The 18903-nt window shown below is 40.1% G+C and overlaps 2 protein-coding genes across 3 annotated transcripts in view; one reads left to right on the forward strand and one right to left on the reverse strand.

Moving 5' to 3' along the window:
• The first annotated feature begins 5815 nt into the window (after window positions 1-5815).
• LOC137288270 (uncharacterized) lies at window positions 5816-17677 on the forward strand. Its single transcript, XM_067820745.1, has 11 exons — window positions 5816-5965; window positions 7070-7284; window positions 7573-7710; window positions 8088-8228; window positions 8607-8704; window positions 9723-9864; window positions 10524-10588; window positions 11097-11131; window positions 12259-12303; window positions 12583-12690; window positions 14215-17677. The coding sequence occupies exons 2-11, from the start codon at window positions 7148-7150 to the stop codon at window positions 14455-14457; spliced, it is 1152 nt and encodes a 383-aa protein (XP_067676846.1). The 5' UTR covers window positions 5816-5965; window positions 7070-7147; the 3' UTR covers window positions 14458-17677.
• Window positions 17678-17954: 277 nt separating this feature from the next.
• Window positions 17955-18903, reverse strand: part of LOC137288271 (transcription initiation protein SPT3 homolog) — an 89261-nt gene continuing 88312 nt past the window's right edge. For both annotated transcript variants that reach the window (XM_067820747.1, XM_067820746.1), the window contains exons 12-13: window positions 18525-18638; window positions 17955-18390 (exon numbers count right to left, since the gene is read on the reverse strand). In XM_067820747.1, coding sequence (XP_067676848.1) covers window positions 18343-18390; window positions 18525-18638 — 162 coding nt within the window. In that variant the 3' untranslated portion in view covers window positions 17955-18342. The remainder of the gene's footprint in view (window positions 18391-18524; window positions 18639-18903) is intronic.

Raw genomic sequence — 18903 nt, forward strand, 5'->3', positions numbered from 1 at the left:
GTAAACGTCCAATTAGATAACAATTGAAAACTGTCTGGGATATTCTTACTTCTTATATGATCAAACCCGCATATCGTGCGCTCACCTCACTGCCCGTGAGTCCTGTATTCCGTTGTCGAGATGTGGTTTGCATTGCGGAAACAGTCACCAAATCAGTCACTCACTCACTCCCTCTCACATGTGCTATCCCACCTGACTCACTCATTTATTCGCCGTAGTAACTGAAAACAGTATGGTCCACGGTCTTGCGTTTAGTTATGCAACCTACTCTCTGAACAAACATGGCGACACGTGATGTGGTATTTTATCCATATGAGGCGCTTGGCTTCAACGGTGATTTCCAATGTTATGTCTTTGTGTGACGTCACAAACATTTGCCGTTCATTATACGGCAAAAAAGATTATTACTGACATGTTTATTCTATATTACACATGTCAAATCAACAGGGTGGCCAGGACATCATCAGTGAAAGGTTCAAGGTGACTCTGTTTCCCCTTTTATCCCAATAACTACACCTGTTGATTAATGTTTCCCCCACCAAACACACACGACAGGTGTTAATGTCTACTTCGCCCAAACGAGATGTCATATGCTTGTTCGAAAAACCTACATTTACAGCTGCCTCCTAATAACGTGGACACGGACATCCGTCGTCCAGTCTGCATGACCTCTCGACAACACTCGATGTGAAAAGGTTAGTCTGTCACTGTCAGACACTGTCAGGTGTAAATAACGTTAATGACAAGATATACAATATCACGTGCCCGTGATCCGCGCCAGTATTGCCGTCGTCAAGTATCTATATGCACTTGTGCACCTATATGCATCTGCGTGTGTGTGTGCGTGCGGATGTGCGTGTGTGTTCAAGCAAAGGTCAGACAACTGTCCACTTGACCTCTCAGAGAGTAAGCATTCCAAGAACACTGGGACGTATGAGAATTAGAAACCAGTCAAACTTGGGATTCGTTATACTGCAATGCCTCGTTACTTAAACCCGTTTCCCTCGTAGGGTCCCCAGGGTTATGGCCTTTCTCAGAATCTATATGGTCACTAGCAGGTCACTATATATTACTGGCTAGGCTAGAACGTTTAGTACTTTTCCGTTTGAAATCAGATATGCATTATTCGGAAAATTTCGTTGTTCTTTAGATGATTATTTTGCTCATATAAACCTCAAGGGAATCTTTGTCCACTTTCATTTCACATCCAGTATATTTTAACTACTTAATAGTTACAGTAAAGTTCTGTATTCACATGCGGCATGTTTTCACTATCTGATTGTTATGCCTGGCGCTAGGCATTAATGGGTACACGCGAGACTGGCAGGCTCGAAGTCAGTATACCGTTTCTGAGAGGGGTGTTCATGCTTAACTGCGGCATCTTTTCTCATTTAGCTAGCACTATAAAACCAGCTTAAGTCTGGGCTAGTACAAGCAGCCATACGTACACACGCTTGCGCGTCTTCGTATGAGCGAAATACTCTAAGTACGACCTTAAACCCTATTTCACCTCACCGTACAAGATTTGTGTAATACAGTCTCTGTATAGTCACGCAGTAGGCTATATGTTAGCCTAAATTCATCATGCAAGCATGAAAGGTACTTTACCTGGCACCATCTAACCATTCCTATTTCTTCACGCGTAAAGAGCACCTGTTGTTCAAACCTTAACCATAACACACGGTAACCTTTTTAAACATGGCGGTATACAGCCGCCCGCATGTAGGAGACATTACTCATATACCATGGGTGAGGCGAGACCTGTCTCAGTTATTGCTACAATATTAATCCAGTTCCTTGTAACTGCGTTCTTGGTTATCACAACTATTGTCTTCACTGTTTATGTTTATATTTTGTGGCGACTTCAAACGCCACATTTCCCCATTGTGCAATCAATCACAAAAACACGTGACGTGATTTCAAACCTAACTATCACGTCTCCTGTCTCCAGCATGAATGACGGAGGACGATGTCACAATGTCGTATGACAGCTCCATACATCACTCTTCTGTCTAAACATTCCTGTTATATAACGCACACCTATCATTTAGCACGCTGTGAGGAGGCCTATGCAACATATGTAATGCTGGAATGTTACTCTACCTGTCTGGCGCAGGTTAGTGATGGAACCAGTCGGACTGTTTGATCGACGGCTGACCGTCAAATATTAAGTCACTCAAGATGACTCTGACACAAAATATCTTATTACATACGTGTTACTTGATATCTTACTTCTTGATAAGTGTTGCTTTGTTTTGCTAAGTATTATAACCCCCACTGCATCACAATAGCCCCTAGGATATAGTGCAACGAATTGTCGGGTATAACACAGCTGGCACATTGCAAGCAACTACGGATGACTGAGGTGGTATAACACTGTTCACGGTGATACAGTTCAGTTATAACATGGCGGGGAAGTAAATCCTTCGCGGTTACCACTCTTATGTATATATGGTGCTAACAATGACGATGATGTGGTGCGTGTGTGGGTGCGAGTGTTGGGTGTTAATGTGGGTGTGGGTGTGGGTGTGGGTGTGGGTGTTGTTGTGGGTGTGGGTGTGGGTGCGTGTGTGGTATTTTGGTTTGAAATGAAGGCTTTATTAATGCATGGAGGCCTGGTACCACATCCGATCTACATAGACGGGAACACTATCGTGACTACAGTGGCAGCATAGCGACGTTCTGGTTTATATAATTATGCATTACGTAAAGTATTAAAGCGACTGATACTACAGCTAATATGAATATTGTTCCTTGCACAATATAATTTATGTAAACATAGTTTCATAAGCCTGTTAACTCGAAAACTTAGACAAAGCGATTGATAAGCCGTGGTACATTCCATTACTTTCAATTTTATGCAGGTGTCAGGTGTGAGTAGAAATCACCTCGATAACACGTCATCCCCATTATATTATGAGCGAGTGTGGTTTTGCGCCGCTTTAAGGAACATTCAAGCAATACGCAGACCCGTGTTCGATTCCATACATAGATACAACTTGTAAAGGTCATTTCTGGTATAGAACGGAATGATATTGTTGGAATATTGCTAGAAATGGAGTAAAACCACACTCATTCACTCACAATTAATCTGAAAGATGTGCTCCATCGATACGTTGCTGAACCAGGTGTACTTCAAGTGTCTTTACTTAGAGACACGCTCTAAACACATGAGGGGGTGGTGGGATAGCCTAGAGGTTAAAACGTTGGCTCGTCACGCCGAAGATCCGGGATTCGATTCTCCACATATGTACATTGAGTGAAGTCCATTTCTGGTGTCCCCTGACATTGCTGGAATAGAGGTGTAAAACTAAACTCACTCACCGACTCTAAGCGCATGATGGGCATCGTGACCCCGGACACTACAGGCTGCCTATAGAAGGTTACTGGTCACATGACTTATCTCACGGGTATGCATTTACTGCTGGGCGAACATTTGAACAAACACACTTGCCTAAAGTGAGACTACATGTATCACATGTGCTTCGTTGTGGGACAAGACTGAAATCCCAGAAACTCTCAGGAGTCAAGCTGCCAAACACGGCCACCAATCCAGGGACTCTCCGTGACAATGTTGTTTAATTTTCACTAAATTATGCTCTATGAAATCATACAGAAATTCCACCAACCTGCCGTCAAGAAAACGTTAACAACACAAACATACAGTGTTCCCAGAAATTATTGAGAAAATCTTTGTTTTTTTTTCTAATGATGCTAAGATTGGAAAAAGGGCTTTCACTATGCACTAAGCATACTAAATAAGGGAGACAACTCTTGAAGGCTTAGAAGGCAGCTCATTACGTCAAGAGTTATCTCCCTTGTCTGAGCAGACGGCTTCCTGTGTTGACATGGCAAAATTTACAGCAAGAGAGAAAAGAAAGCTCATTCTAGATGATTTTGAAAGGGGTGAGGCTGATGCTAAAGTGTTAGCTTGTAGACATGGTATTCCTCTGTCTACAGTATACAGAACTTTGAAGAATATTCAAACAGGAACCGGGATAGAGCACAAAGCAGGGGCAGGTCGGCATAGGAAATTCAGTGTTGTGGATCGCCGAAGACTTGGGCAGATTGTGAGTAGGGGCAAATTGAAAAGTGTTGAGAACATCAGAAATGAAATGATTAGCAGAGGAAGTCCTCAGGTATGCAATGAAACAGTTAGGCAGGAATTACAGAGACTTAATTGGGTGAAAAAACGTGGAATTCCCTCGCCGTTGATGAAAGATGCACAAAAGGAAAAACGTTTAAACTGGTGTCGGGCTCATGAAAATCAAGATTGGGATAATGTTTTCTTTTCGGATGAAAGTTCTGTTTGGCTTTTCCCTAATTGTGTGAAACTTTGGACCAAAGATACTGTCAAACCTATCTACCAGCGACCAAAACATAGCCCGAAGTTTCACATGTGGGGTGGCATATCGGCTTGCGGAGTGACGCCATTGTGTGTTTTCACGGGAAACTTGACAAAAGAAAGATACGTTGACATTCTAAATGGTCACCTTCTTCCGACAGCACAAACATTGTATGAAGATGATTGGATTTTCCAGCATTATAATGACCCAAAACACACTGCGCGCTACACAAAACAGTGGTTGTCGGGCGAAAATGTTCAAGTTTTAGACTGGCCCAGTTACAGCCCAGACCTAAACCCAATTGAGAATGTGTGGGGAGTCATGAAGGACAGAATAAACCAAAAGGGACTGAGAAATATTGAAGATATGAAGGCCGAGGTGGTCCAATATTGGGATACCCTGTCACACGATTACCTACAAACTTTGATGGGTAGTGTGCCTATAGCGTATTCAGGCATGCATTGGTGAGCGAGGAGGTCTAACAAAATACTAAAACAATACCGAGACTGCAAAAGGATGATGTTTTAACATGTTTATGTAAGTAAAACGCCAGAAGTTAATAAACGTAATGAGTTACATGACGCTACATGATTCTCAATAATTTCTGGGAATACTATAATTAAGGGTCATAGCATATCAGCAGTATATATCCTGTTCGTGTTGGGGACGTGACAAGTGGAACTAGGTAGCGAGACAGACAGTGCACTATGTTGGCTGTGTATTCCACTTACGTTGCTTAGTCGGAGATGTTGTAAAAACATGGAATGGTGTTAAACTGGGAGATGATGTGGAAGCAGGTCAGATAGTACCAGGTGGCTACTCAGTTTGGAGAGATACACTTTATGTCCTTGTTTTACACGCGACACATAATGCACTGATAAAAGCCAACAGACTGGAGTTCAGCTAAATAACTTCGGTTTGGGGCTGTACATGTTGTTTTTAAGCTTCAGTGTCCAAAAATATTTGTAGTTATTGTAATGTTTACTGGGATATTTTCTTGCCCTGGGTTCAACGCTTTCCGTGTTGCTTGAAAATCAATATTCTTCGGTAGCTATAAGGTAATTCATTGTTTGATACCAGGAAACAGGAATTGGTAGATATCAAATCCGGGTCACTGGTTTACGTGTAGATGGAAATCGTGATCTGGAGAAATATCATTTTGAAATACGGTTTCCTTGCTATCAACAAACAACCCACCTCATGTCTTTCGTTTTCTTTAAGTATTGTATTGTTTTCAAAGAAATAATAACCATTTGAAAAAACCTGCTGGGAATTATGAGACGTATTATAATACAAATTCAGTCTGTCTTTCAGGAATTGTTAAATTATCTAGCATATATTCTTGTACCAAAAGTAATCTTGTTAATAGTTATCTGGCACTTGATTAACACCAATTGAGTAAGTTGAAAAGTAGAAATTCTATAAAATTGTTAGCGGTATTCATGTAACTTTACTGCTAATTAATATTTAGAGTTCTCTCCCTTAGAGCACCTGCCATAACAAAATTATTTCGATGCTGAAACCGCCTGTGTTTACTTCATGAGTTCCTGCAACTGAAATGTGCGCTGTGCATGATATGACTGCACACGGACATTTAGCACATTGCTGTTCAAGCTGAAGTGAGTATGGGGCGATAGAAATGTACGGTACAACTTGGCCATATGAAAATGCCTGGGGTACAGTGACCTCGTCTTGCCAAGTCAATGACCCATCTATAGGCTAGCATCAGAGAGTGCTACAACACTGTTGTTTCTTTGCCGTGGTTGCTCAGCTGTGGTATTAACGAATGTATATTAGTTAGTCCTTGTCAAATTAGCATGTGTCAATGGCAGAGGGACATTAATGTATCTCCTACGTTTGATTTCGCTTGTATCCTAATGTGACTCATGACTGGTGCCAGCGCAAGAGGGAGGGGCAGGTTATTGAGTGTAGGTGTCTGCTGTGATGCTAATGATGTAATGATGTAGAACTGTGTGTGTTGGAAAATATTGAATAACGTGAGAATACAGTGTTCTTGTAAACATAATTCAGTCCCCTAGACACAGTGAGGTGCCAGTATTATAGGTTAGGAAAAAACTGCAGCCTAATGGAAGCAAATTATAAATATGGCACAACGTGGGCAAAAGTGTCTATGGTTGCTTCAAACTAAACTTGTACCATGTGTTATTCAAGATGAATTTGCATGAAATGTGTTAAATATTTAAGATGAATCTACCTGAAATATAAAAACAAAACAAAAGAACAATAATTTTGTCATGTTTACTGTTTGCCATGTTTACATGTGGTTTTTAAAACTCAAGGCAGTGCCAACACTTTTATTAAATTTGATATTCTTACATTTCACAAAGTTTGAGTTCTATTGTACTGAATGTTAAGACTACGAGTGCTCACCATGTTAAGTGCATATATGTTTGTTTCTATACAAATCTCTACTCAGTCATATGGGTATTTTACCTAATGAGATTCTATTTTTGTCGTTTTTCATAATTTGTCAAAAGGTCATCCCATTTGGATGATAATGTCAGTTTAATTGTATCCAAACTGTTACAATTAGTTTTACTGTTACTCAGCATCAGTATCAATGGCTATCCAATCAGCTTGCAGGACTGGTTGAACCAAATGTCAAGTGCTCTCTAAAATATATAGTAAGAAAACATGTCAGGTCAGGTGAGTCAAATAGGTATAAATTTAGGTGAGCTGCAGAGCCTTGCATGATGTTGCAGGTGAACAAGAACAAGATGTAAGGTCATTGTCAGTGAGGTTCTCGAACATACAGTGCTGACTCCACCAAACTAGTCACCATGGTCACAACAATCATGGCATCAACGGTGTCGCCAGCATCTCCCACACCTGGCAACCAGTCCAGCAACACCTCCACCCCTACAGACATCATGATTGTAGGGTGTCTTGGAAGCTTCCAGACTGTTGCCTGCATCAGGTAATCACTGCATGATTTGTCTACCAGTCAGGCTCCCCAGCAGCCTGTATACTATGTCCCTGTGCTATATATGTAAGTTGAATCAGGTTTTCTCCCTTGACCAGACAGCACGTCGTAAACCGGTGCTTGGCACATATAACTGGCTTTTTTCTGTTGGCAATGATTACAAGCTTCCTGTATATGTTGAATACATTAATTATTTATGATTGAATCAGTATGTTAATCATGCTGATGGTGACAGTGGAGTTGCTATTTAGTGTGATGATAGCTGTTCCTGATTTCCTACAGGAATAGTGTGTTGACCCTGCTGGCGGTGATAACGGCATTCCTGTGTGTGATGAAGGTGGCCAAGCTCCACATGGTGCAGCACCAGGCCTGCCATCAGTACATCATCTTCTACTGTGCTTCTCTGGAATGTCTCCTTGGGTGAGATTTCTTACTCCGCTCACTTGGGGATAGTCTGTCTGATATAGGTTATAGATAGATAATATACTTGTAGGTTATTGATAGTTAATCTGATATAAGTTACAGATAGTTAATATGCTATGGATGGGTCTGTATCGTGGTGTGTTCTCTCTACAAAGGGGTGTTCACTCAGGATTGTGTGGGTTTGATCAAGGTAGGTTCACTCTACATAGAGGTGTTCACTCAGTATTGGCTGGGTCTCTAATGAGGTGTGTTTTCTCTACACAGGGGTGTTCACTCAGTATTGGGTGGGTCTGTATCGAGATGTGTTCTCTGTACACAGGGGTGTTCACTCAGTATTGGGTGGGTCTGTATTGAGGTGTGTTCTCTCTACACAGGGGTGTTCACTGGGTGCTGGGAGGCTTTGCTCAGCTGGACTTTGTCCTGCAGTGGCTGAAACTGCTTCAGTTTCTAGTAATGTGTCACTTCTACTGGACACTGGCTACCAGAGCTCTACGCAGGGAGAAGATAGCAAAGAGGTAAGACTTTATTTAATTTCATTACGTTCGTCTCAGTGCTTAGGAAACCAAGCCTGTGGTCCAGTTGACAACTCACATCAGAGTAGGCCTCTTGTCTGTCGTTAACTATGTGACAGCCCAATTCTTCGGAGACCTCATGTCAGTCGTTTGTGCACATTTTATGGGGTTTATCCATTCTTTTCATGTTTGTGGCAGCAAAATGGAAAGATGTCTGAGCTTAAAGCAGGAAGACGTGGTTTCTTGGAAATCTTGTTCTTGTGCATGATGTTGAACCATATTTCTTTTGCCATTTTTGTTAATATTTACCCAATCTCTATTCACATCAGTTGGTTGTGGGAAGGCCTTGCTGGTGTTTCATGAGTGACACTTTCATTGCAGGTTCTTGACACCATTTTTGATGGCAGCGTGTGTGTACTTCACTGTAATCACAGCGTTGGGTATCATCAATGTCCAGTCAACACTCACAGAATGCATGCGTAAGTCCTACAGGCTACAGAGCTTGGAGGAGGCTGTGCAGAGTTCACCCATACAGACATCTGCTTCCTCAGTTTTGTGTCAGATGGGAAGAAATATGTTATTACTCGCCTGTTGAAGATACTGCAGTGTAATAGTTTCACTTCAGTATTACACTAGTGTAATACCACTTGACGTATGACGTCAAAATGGTTCAGTGTTGTGACATCACAATGCTATTGTTGATGTCGCGATTTTACCAGACCTTGCTTGACTTGAAAGCTGAGAGTCCTCACACTATAGGCAATTTCGCCGCAGTTTCTGTCAGTTTATGTTGGCGAGTAATAAACAGAATACTAAACTCGCTTCCGTGAAATACCATTTTCATTAAACTTGTTAAAGATTTAGTGTCAAACTCACTTTCGCTCGTTTGATACCAAATCATTAGCTCGTTTAATAAAAATGGTATGACACGGAAGGTGGTTTAGTATGCTCTGTGTATTGCACCTATTGCCTGACTCGGGGGCTTGTCATTATCTCTGTGTATCTCAGAATTAGAGGGAACATGACGTCCTTGACTTAGGTGGAATAGGTCTCTAGAACAGACAAGTTGTGGCAAATTTGACTGAATATGGTATAAGTGAATATGTATACAAATGATATATCTCAAATGTAGGAAATATGATAGCTCTGAATTATAGACTCTTGAAGGACCCGGGTAGAACAGGTCTTCAACAACCCATTCTTGCTGTAAAAAGGTGACTCAACTTGTCATAAGAGGCGACTAACCGGATCAGGTGGTCAGGCTGGCTGATTTGGTGGGCACGTTATCAGTTCCCAATTGCGCAGATGGTGCTCATGCTGTTGATCACTACTGGATTGTCTGGTCCAGACTCGATTATTTACAGACCGCCGCCTGTGTGCGGTGTAAAACTAAACTCACTCACTTACTCTGAATTATAGTTTACACAATTTGCTATCTGAATAGGAAGGTATGTGACATTTCTAATTCCAATGTAAGCTTGAAATTTCACCCTACAGAGCCCTACTGGCTGGAATTGTCAGCAGCAGAGTTCATCATCGTGCAGCTGTTTGCAGTAGCTGGTTTCTACATCACTCGACGTCTCAATGAAATCAGCACCCTTGATTCAGTTAGATGGACACAGAAGAGAGATCTTTGGTGGTGGGTACCATGTTCGTGACAATATACACAGTTCATTTAGCATGCACACTTGTCCAGCTGTGCCATTGTTTCATTGTGATAGGATGTGTTGGATCTGGGTTCCAGTTATCAATTTACTTCCCTGACCAGTGGTCTTTGAAGTTTGTACCTGTGTTTGAGGCATATATAGATGTTTATACCATTATGGAAAATATCTATAATAGCTGACAATTTAGTTTCGCTGTGCTGCTGTGTTGTAATTCAAAGAATGTAGTAAAATCCATCCTACTCACTCACTCAGAACCCGTGAAGGTCCCGGAGTAGAACAGGCCTTCAGCAACCCAAGCTTGCCATAAAAGGCGACTCAGCTTGTCGTAAGAGGCGAGTAACGGGATCGGGTGCTCAGGCTCGCTGACTTGGTAGACACATGTCACCAGTTCCCAATTATGCAGATCGATGCTCATGTTGTTGATCAATACTGGATTGTCTGGTCCAGACTCGATTATTTACAGACCTCAGCCATATAGCTGGAATATTGCTGAGTGCGGTGTAAAACTAAAACTCACTCACTCACTCACTCACTCACTCACTCACTCACTCACTCACTCACTCACTCACTCACTCACTCACTCACTCACTCACTCACTCACTCACTCACTCAGTTGTGTCCTGCTTTTCAGTATCATTGTGGTGTTCGAGATATCAGCCCTTGTGGGGTTTATCTATGACGTCACTCTCCAGATCAGTAAGTACCTTTTGGTTATGGCATTTCATTCAGTACACAAAAATAGAACATGCAAGTTTTAGAAGATTTAATGTTATTTGAAAATGTGAATTAATATAAATTTAAGATAGTTCACTTCTCTGCTAATAATAGGGTTTCAATGTGAAGTTTGTAAAATATATTGGAATATTCAGGTGAGACTCTCATACGGAGGCAATCAGAACATCCAGGTGTTACAGTAAGGTTATTGCGACTGGATAATTGTCATCTTGTTTGCAAAAGTAGAATTTCACCTGTTAGATATCTCTTTATATGAACTAGAGGAAACATTTCCATACTATTTCTTAAGCATTCTGTAAAAAAATGTTCAATGTTTCTGAATATTTGCAATGCAGACTGTGTTGTAGTTTATGTGGCAATGAAATTGTAAGTTATTATGTTGATGAGTTGCATGAATCTTCTGTCATATTAAGACACCTGTATGAAGCCATTACTGCATTTTCACTGTCTGTTCATTATTTCTTTTCAGTCGGAGATGAAAGCAAAGGTTGCAGTGCAATATTTGTGAGTATTTTATTTATCTAATTGTCGATATTGAATGTCTAAGTTTTCAGTGGTAGGGGGAAGAATAATATCAGCTTAAAATCAATTTTAGACATGACAAATGTGATGGCGGTCTGATTTGTATCTCTAGTGATAATGTTATGCCATTATTAATTATAGGGAGGGTAAATATGCATTCACAACAGGAACAGAATTCAAACATTCAACAGTGTCTTTATGAGAAGAACCTCCAACACTGGTAAATACTAGTGTTGGGAATTGGTTAAGATTTCATAACAGGATGATTGGTTCATTACAACCGATCAGTCATCGAAAATGATTGGTCATTTATCAAATTTTCCAGGTCATGTTTGTTGATGCACAAAAAATAAAGAAAGAAAAAAAACACATAGTTCTTTCCACTTTTTTCAAAATTGCACAAAATGCATTTGCAAATTTTTCAACTTTGAAAGATGAATAGTATCTTATGAACAGAATGTTTCCTGAGTCTTTAAGATATATTCAATCCTGACTTGAAACAAGCTGTTTGTGCTTATGAAATTTAACAGACAAAACCAACCTTGTGAAGATTATTGTTGAAGCGAAATTGTTTGTGTTTGATTATGAGAAAACATGATGGATTGCTTGTCGTTTAGTCATTTCAACTAGTCTTCCATTATTTCAATTAATTGAACCACGACTAGTAAATACTGACATGGCTTTGAATGACACTGTATTCAACAGAAGCAGTTAGCATCATAGTGCCCATACATAAATCATTCTGTTTTCCAAGCTTGAACTCTGTGTCTACATGTCATACTGAAAAGGGCACAGCATAATGCCAGCATCATGTCAGCATCATTTCACTTACAATTCCCACAGCCAAATTGAAAACCTTTGGACACTGATACTTCTTTCACGGCCACTTTCCTTTGGAAAGATCTTCCCTTCTTGATTAAAAACCGTCTTCCTTCCAGTCAAACTTGAAAACTTTCATCCTCCCAAAATATCATCATAATGCCAAGTCTAGCTGTCTTGTCAACACCGCAGTGTGCAATTTCTTGGTGTTTGGAGACTGTGTGTTATTAAAGATGGCTTATTATTGTTTTGTGGAATATGGTCCTTAAGATCAGTTTCTATGGTTTCAGCTCTACACTCAGGAACTGTACTCCCCAATCTTCATTGTCTTCACGGTGAGTACCATACAGAATACCATATACTTAATTGTGGCCAACCGATCAGGCATGATACTAGCCTGTATGTGACATTATGCCTGCAAGAACTATGATGGTGTAACTTTCCATATGGGGTACTGGCAAATATTCTTGACATATCAGCGTTGATGGCAGTATCGAAACATTGTCATCAAAACAAAAATGTTGTCCTTTAAAATGTCAGATGCTTTTCCATTGATAATATTTGTCTCCAATTCTGTCACTGAGTTTGAAATGCTGTTGTTGTTGATGTTGTAGATGCTGAAGCTGCTGGTTCCCATCTGGGTAATGCTGTTCGTGTTCCAGGCCACTCCCCCCTCGGCCAGTGACCGAGAGGACCTGCTCCCTGCATTTAGCGAGGATGGGGTCAGTACTTCACTTCTTCGTGCATCACCTCCTTATGCCTCACTCTCTTTTGTTTCTGTATTGGGTTAAACAAACAATAAATGGAAAAGTTACATTCTATCCTCGCCGTAACGTGGGTCTTCTATCCATGGATGACAAACCCTACCACCACCAAGAAAATTTGCATTTTTCCTTATCCTGACTCATGCTTAATTGCTTATCTCCTCTTCCTGGCGAAGGTAGTGGAACACCTGAAATCCCGTGAAGTTCCCTTCTGAAAGAAGCAGACGTAAAATTCACACTCACCCATGTATTACCTCCCTTCCCAGCACATGATCGGCCATGATACTTCACTTTTCTGAATAAAATTAATATTTTATAATTATCCTGACTCATGGCGAAAGCCCTCCCAGCCGCCCCTCACAGACACACTGAATTCTAGTATTCTCGTGTCAGGCATTTATAGGAGAGAGTAAAGTATCATGGCCGATCAGCTGACCATCTGCTGAGAAGGGTGGTAATACATGGGTGAGTGTGAATTTTACGTTCGCTTCATTTAGAAGGGAACTTCAGGGGATTTCAGGTGTTCCACTACCTTCGCCAATAAGAGGAGATAAGCAATTAAGCATGAGTCAGGATAAGTATAAAATATCAATTTTATTCAGAAAATTATGTTTCCATGTGCAGTGCATAACTGCTGTTTTGTTTATTGCGGCAGTTAGCACACTGAATGGTGTGGTGTGTGCAGCTGCATCGTTTTGTCCTTTCAGAATCTGGTGGAAATCCAAACCTATTAACAATACCCTTTGGTTTCCTAAAGTAATGTTGAAGTACCTCGAAAATACTTTTTGGCAATTATTTGATAATGATTGATACTTCAGATTCAAAACTTACATATAATCATTCATACCACCTCAACCAAATATGGTATATGAGTAATCACAATGTGTCATTCCCTAGTCATAATGATTACTCCAAAACTATTGAAAACCTTAGAAATAATATCCACAGTAGAAACACTTCTAAGAAACAAACCACATTGTGACTCGCCTGCCTGTGTAACGCACAGACTGGTCATGGACTCTACAGGAATGGCAACAGGTGCAACTCAGCTCATGTTTAATCCGTCCAGCGATTTTGAGAACCTTCTGCCATTTGCCACTTTTCTGGGGTAATTCTTGCAAAAGAAGCGTACACAAGCTCTTTAATGTCTGAAAGCTTGAATGTGGTATTATTGAGGGCAGTAAACTTCTTAGAGTTTCCCCAGATCATCTTGATGGGATTCAACTCACAGTGCTGTACTGGTGTACACAGAAGTAGTATGTGACTTTGGTATTTTTCCTTAGAGCTTTAATATCCAACTAGGTAGAGTCATATTTGTATCATATATGTGCTTTTATCTTGTGTCACTTTCATCGTATTGATGTTGAAGCCAAAAAGGCATTTCCAGCATTAGTTCAGCACATTCACATACTGCTCTGAAATGTATATCAGCCATTCTTACACCATGCACTACCAGTTAATATTGACCTCTAAATGTTGCAGACATACACGTCGGTGTTCAGCGAGGACCAGCAATATCGCCAACTGTACCACCCCACCGAGGACTACCGCAGCACCGTGAGTGACTCATCACCATCTCCCACTATCCCCAGTGTTGCCACAGCAACTGGTGTCAGGCGCACGGCATCCAACTTAGAGCCAATCAAAGAGGAGAGCATGGTAGCCGCTACACCACCTGTAGCAGACGTCACTGGCTCCTACCCAAAATCAAAGTTTTATATTTAGAGCTACTTATTTTATTTTTATTTATGGAGCAAGATCTGCCAATGACAGTGCTAGTTGCTCTTAAGCAATATATGTTCCTGAATAACCTTAACAGGGCCCCCATCATCCTTTCAAGTGACACAGAGGCATTTGTACCAACCTAATGTGGGAAACTCTATGTATGGTTCTAACTGAACAAGAATTTCTTTTGTAGAGCAGTAAAAGAACTATTAATATATGTGTATTATAAAGGAACAAAGGTGGGATGAATACCTTTCTCCTTGAAAAACATTAAAAAAAAGATTTTCTTTTGGTCATGGTTTAGGTAAGTCACAGTAGGAGTTGTCCCTATCAACTTGTACATCTAATTACCGCTGACATCAGTGTGGAAAATATTACCCAATGCTTATCTTGTAAACTGGACAGGCTCAAGATGGCATAGTCTGATACAGAGGCCCTGCTGAGGTTTAACGGTGATGTTATTTAAGTGTATCTGCTGTTATAAAATGATGTTTTCATACCCTTCCATTGACCTTCATATGACCCTTACCCAGGAAAGCTAGTTATCACAAACCATCAGGACACTGGTGATGAATATCCAGTAAAGGCAATTGTATTTTCCTGGTTGCTTCAAAACATTACAGAACTACAAAGATCTTGATATGTTTATCATCTGTATGTAGATATTTTTGTTGGTATTTATAAGGCTTCACAGTGCTCAATGACAAATCTGAAACATGTTTTTATTAATAATACCAAATTTGTATTCCTATGTTTCTCATAGTCTGAGAGGACAGTTTAATTAAGACCTTGCTAATGAAGATTCCCTGCACCGACTTTATCAGGAGTCAGAGGATGTATCACAGGCATTGGGTATACCATCATGAAGGAAAGATATATATATATATATGTATGTAATAGGTGTATGATGTATCAAAAGGTACACGATGTATTGTTGCATTCTGTCTGTGTGTGTGTGTGTGTGTGTAACATTTCCCACTGTCACTGTTTTTTTTCTCAAGTATTTTACAAACTTGATCATGCACATGATCAAATTACTTTATGTTTTACTCACAAAGACTTTATTTTAGATTCTTTTAGAATTTACACGTATATACATGTAAAGTATTTGAACATTTTCATAATTTTATACTTGAGTTGTAGGGCTCTTTAAACCTGCCATGACAGTACCATAGTGGGGAAAGCTTATTCATCAACACACCCTAAAGCCACAAAGGATTAATTAGTTGTTCGTCAAATGCGTTCATCAACTATAAGGAACAGACAGAAAAATGACAGCAAAAGATCTGTTGTCGAGCATGAAAGTTCCTATTCATCATGTTGAGAGACTGGTCACACTGGTGTTGTCCATGTTCAAAACAAAAACCATGTTTCTTGGCGAATGTCTCTTTCGCACTATTTCCAGGCAGCAGTACCAACGAACAAGTAATGAGTTAGTTGTGACCTCAATATGTCAACATTTCATCAATCATTGCGCTGTGTTTCAGTGTCACTTCTAGTCATAGAAGACTTCTAGGTCTTGCTCAGTGTACCAGTGATGTTTTAAAGATGTTTACTTTACCATTTGCTCATGCTCTGTATACGTCTATTTATTTGTTCAAGAAATGTTGTCCATAGCTTAATTTGGTGAACATAAAATTATTTGAAGTTACCAGACGGGTTACCTCCCCTTGAACATACAAATAGAGAATAAGTAATGAAATTCTATTAATGAAACACCATCAGTAACTGAAAATTTTCTTTCGTACTTCACATTATTTCGTTGAATGAATACTATGTCACTATAGTGATTACGTGAAAGGATCAGATGTTCTGTAGCCTCCATTGAGAACTAGATTGTCGCATGTCTTTTATCTTCTTAGCACTGTCAACATAAGATCTGTTGTTACTTTGCTGACAAAAATTGGCAATCATTGCAAACAAGCCCATTTTCTCTCTGAAATGAAACAGAAATAATTGTAATATTTACTCCATATAACTCAGATTTCCCACAAGGCACCAATTTGGTAGCGTTCATTTTTTCATCACATTCATAACTTCCAAATGCCTGGTATCATGTTTAATACAGCATTACCATGGTTACAGCATTTATATTTGGCTTGTAAGTGTGTCATTATGTATCTTGCTGTTAAACAGCAAGTAACAAAGAGACCTGGATATCATTTATGTGATGGAAAAGAAAGGCAGTCACACGGCTTTACAACAAACTGTGTACCCAAGTTCTGCATTTATTTTTGATAATGTCATAATGTATGCCCTGTTAATGCCCTGTATTCTGATTTTCCATATCAGTTTATGTTCTAATTTCACAAATTTCTGGGTCAAAAGTTTAATAACGAACCTTTCACATATATATACAATATGGAACAGGATGTTTGTATGATTCTTAGATAGACTTTTACATGTCACAAAAGTTACTAGCTTGCAGTGGTATAGATGCCAGCTGCTGCTGTAATTATTTAATGATGCACCAATTCACCTCCCGCTGGTGCTTAACCTGGCAGGCGAACCTGTAATTGTGTACCTTTCTCTTCACTGTTGGACATTCATGAGTGGTTTTACATAGAGTAGAATCATATGATATTTCTTGTTCTTTATTTATTCAAGAAACAGTGTTGTTGGATTGTCTGTGTTTTTCTGATCCCAAAGGTCTGAAGTTGAAAGTATACCAGTCTGAAGTGAGAGTCACACCTACTGCAGATATGACTGTTCATACCCATACTGGATTGCATAACATTACCGTGAGCCAACCATGCCTTTCAGGAGTATGTGCTTTGGTAGATTGGTTAGGTCCAGAACATTGGCCCTTGAACACATTTGTTTATGATGCCAATCAATCTGCAGTGATTAGTCTCATTACACGAGTCTCACGTATCATGAATTACAATATCTACACAAAACGGGACAATGCTTCTTGACTTGGGGAGCAAAAACAAATCTGGCTATCAACATGCTGATTGTGTTTAGCACGAACTGGGTACCCAAGAAGGAAAGTATTGGAGCAGATATATTAGTTAAGGAAAATCTCTGTATAGATGTAACTCAATATGTCTATCTCGTCTGTGTATTGGTCTCACAGTACCAGGCATGGATGGTCGGAAATAGTTGATTTGGGTTTCTAACTTTAGTTAACATTTTCTACCTAGTAACTACAGTTTTCAGCACAAGTTGTTAGATGTGCCATACTTCACTACATGTAAATAAAACAAAAAATACTTGACTTTGTCTCAGTGTTCATGTTTCATCAATACTTTTAATGTATGTTCCTTTACTGAAGTATATATTTAGAAAAAACATGGCTGTGACACAGCTGAAGCTAACATCTTGACACTGAGTGAGAAGCAGTTTAAACAATTGACTAGCTTCTTTCCCAGGACATGTCTCACACTGGCGGCTGTACACGAGTCCGAGTGATGGGAAAGGCTTGGTGCTGACTGACACAACACCAGTGAGGCCACACCTGCAGCAGTAAACGTTCCTTACAATACACAATGACATAGAGAAATGTGGTCATATATATCTCATATCTGCTCAAGCATTACACTTTCAGGAAGTGGATAAGTAGCCAGCTAAGCGTTATGGGAGCCACCGATGTTAGACACAAGGACTGTTTGTCTGCAGAGCTACTTGTTCAAGACACTGTAAGGGCAGTACAAGGGACAACTGTTCTCATCTCACTTCCTCACAGTAAACACGATTCACAAGACATGGCTGTTAATAATAAGTGAAGTTCATCTCCTTGGTCCCAGTTCTGATACTGAATGCGATTCCAATACTGATTTAAGAAGAGATGACACTGGTGACAAATGTTGCAGCAGAAACCCTTGGTAACATGTATTCCGTGTGGCAGATCTCATACAGAACAAGCATCCCAGGTAAAAAGCGTCAAGTGCACAGGAGACACATCTTTGGAGGCCAGCTTGGATTCACTTTCTGAAAAGAGAGGGATTGATCATAATCAAAGCAACTCATGATTTCAGATCTTATCTGGTTGACTAAATCTAAGTATATGAATGTGAATACATTTTCATGTAGGGTCATGAGACAGCAACAGTTCTGCGACTTACTGTCTGTGATGCAAGGAATCCAATACTCTGACTGTATCGGCGCATGGCCTCCCGGACATCAGTGGGCAAGATGGCCTGGTTGTGTGACATCTCCATCAGGTTAGCAGGGCCACTCTGAAACACAAGGTCACATGTCACTGGTGTATCATTGGATGAACTCAGAGTCTGTCAGGCTTATACGGCCTGTATGAGTCACATACTGAGGGACACAGATGACAATATGAGATTTTCTTGAAGTGTCTATGCCTGGATGGACATATTGCGGGAATGACTTGACTGTTCAGCACTTATGGAACACCTACGTCGGGTTAGTTACTTTCAACAGATTTGGGTTAAGAAGGTCAGCATTCAGTTGTTCTTGTACAGCATTACTCTATTT

Source organism: Haliotis asinina, chromosome 6, assembly GCF_037392515.1.
Source record: "Haliotis asinina isolate JCU_RB_2024 chromosome 6, JCU_Hal_asi_v2, whole genome shotgun sequence".
In the NCBI taxonomy this organism is placed as follows: Eukaryota; Metazoa; Mollusca; class Gastropoda; order Lepetellida; family Haliotidae; genus Haliotis; species Haliotis asinina.

Excerpts from the sequence above, each read along its gene's own strand:
- LOC137288270 (XM_067820745.1), top strand. The coding sequence starts at position 7,148 with ATGGTCACAACAATCATGGCATCAACGGTGTCGCCAGCATCTCCCACA. Across the intron at positions 7,711-8,087 it reads TCTCTGGAATGTCTCCTTGG|GGGTGTTCACTGGGTGCTGG; the intron begins GTGAGATTTCTT and ends CTCTCTACACAG. Across the intron at positions 9,865-10,523 it reads CAGAAGAGAGATCTTTGGTG|TATCATTGTGGTGTTCGAGA; the intron begins GTGGGTACCATG and ends CCTGCTTTTCAG.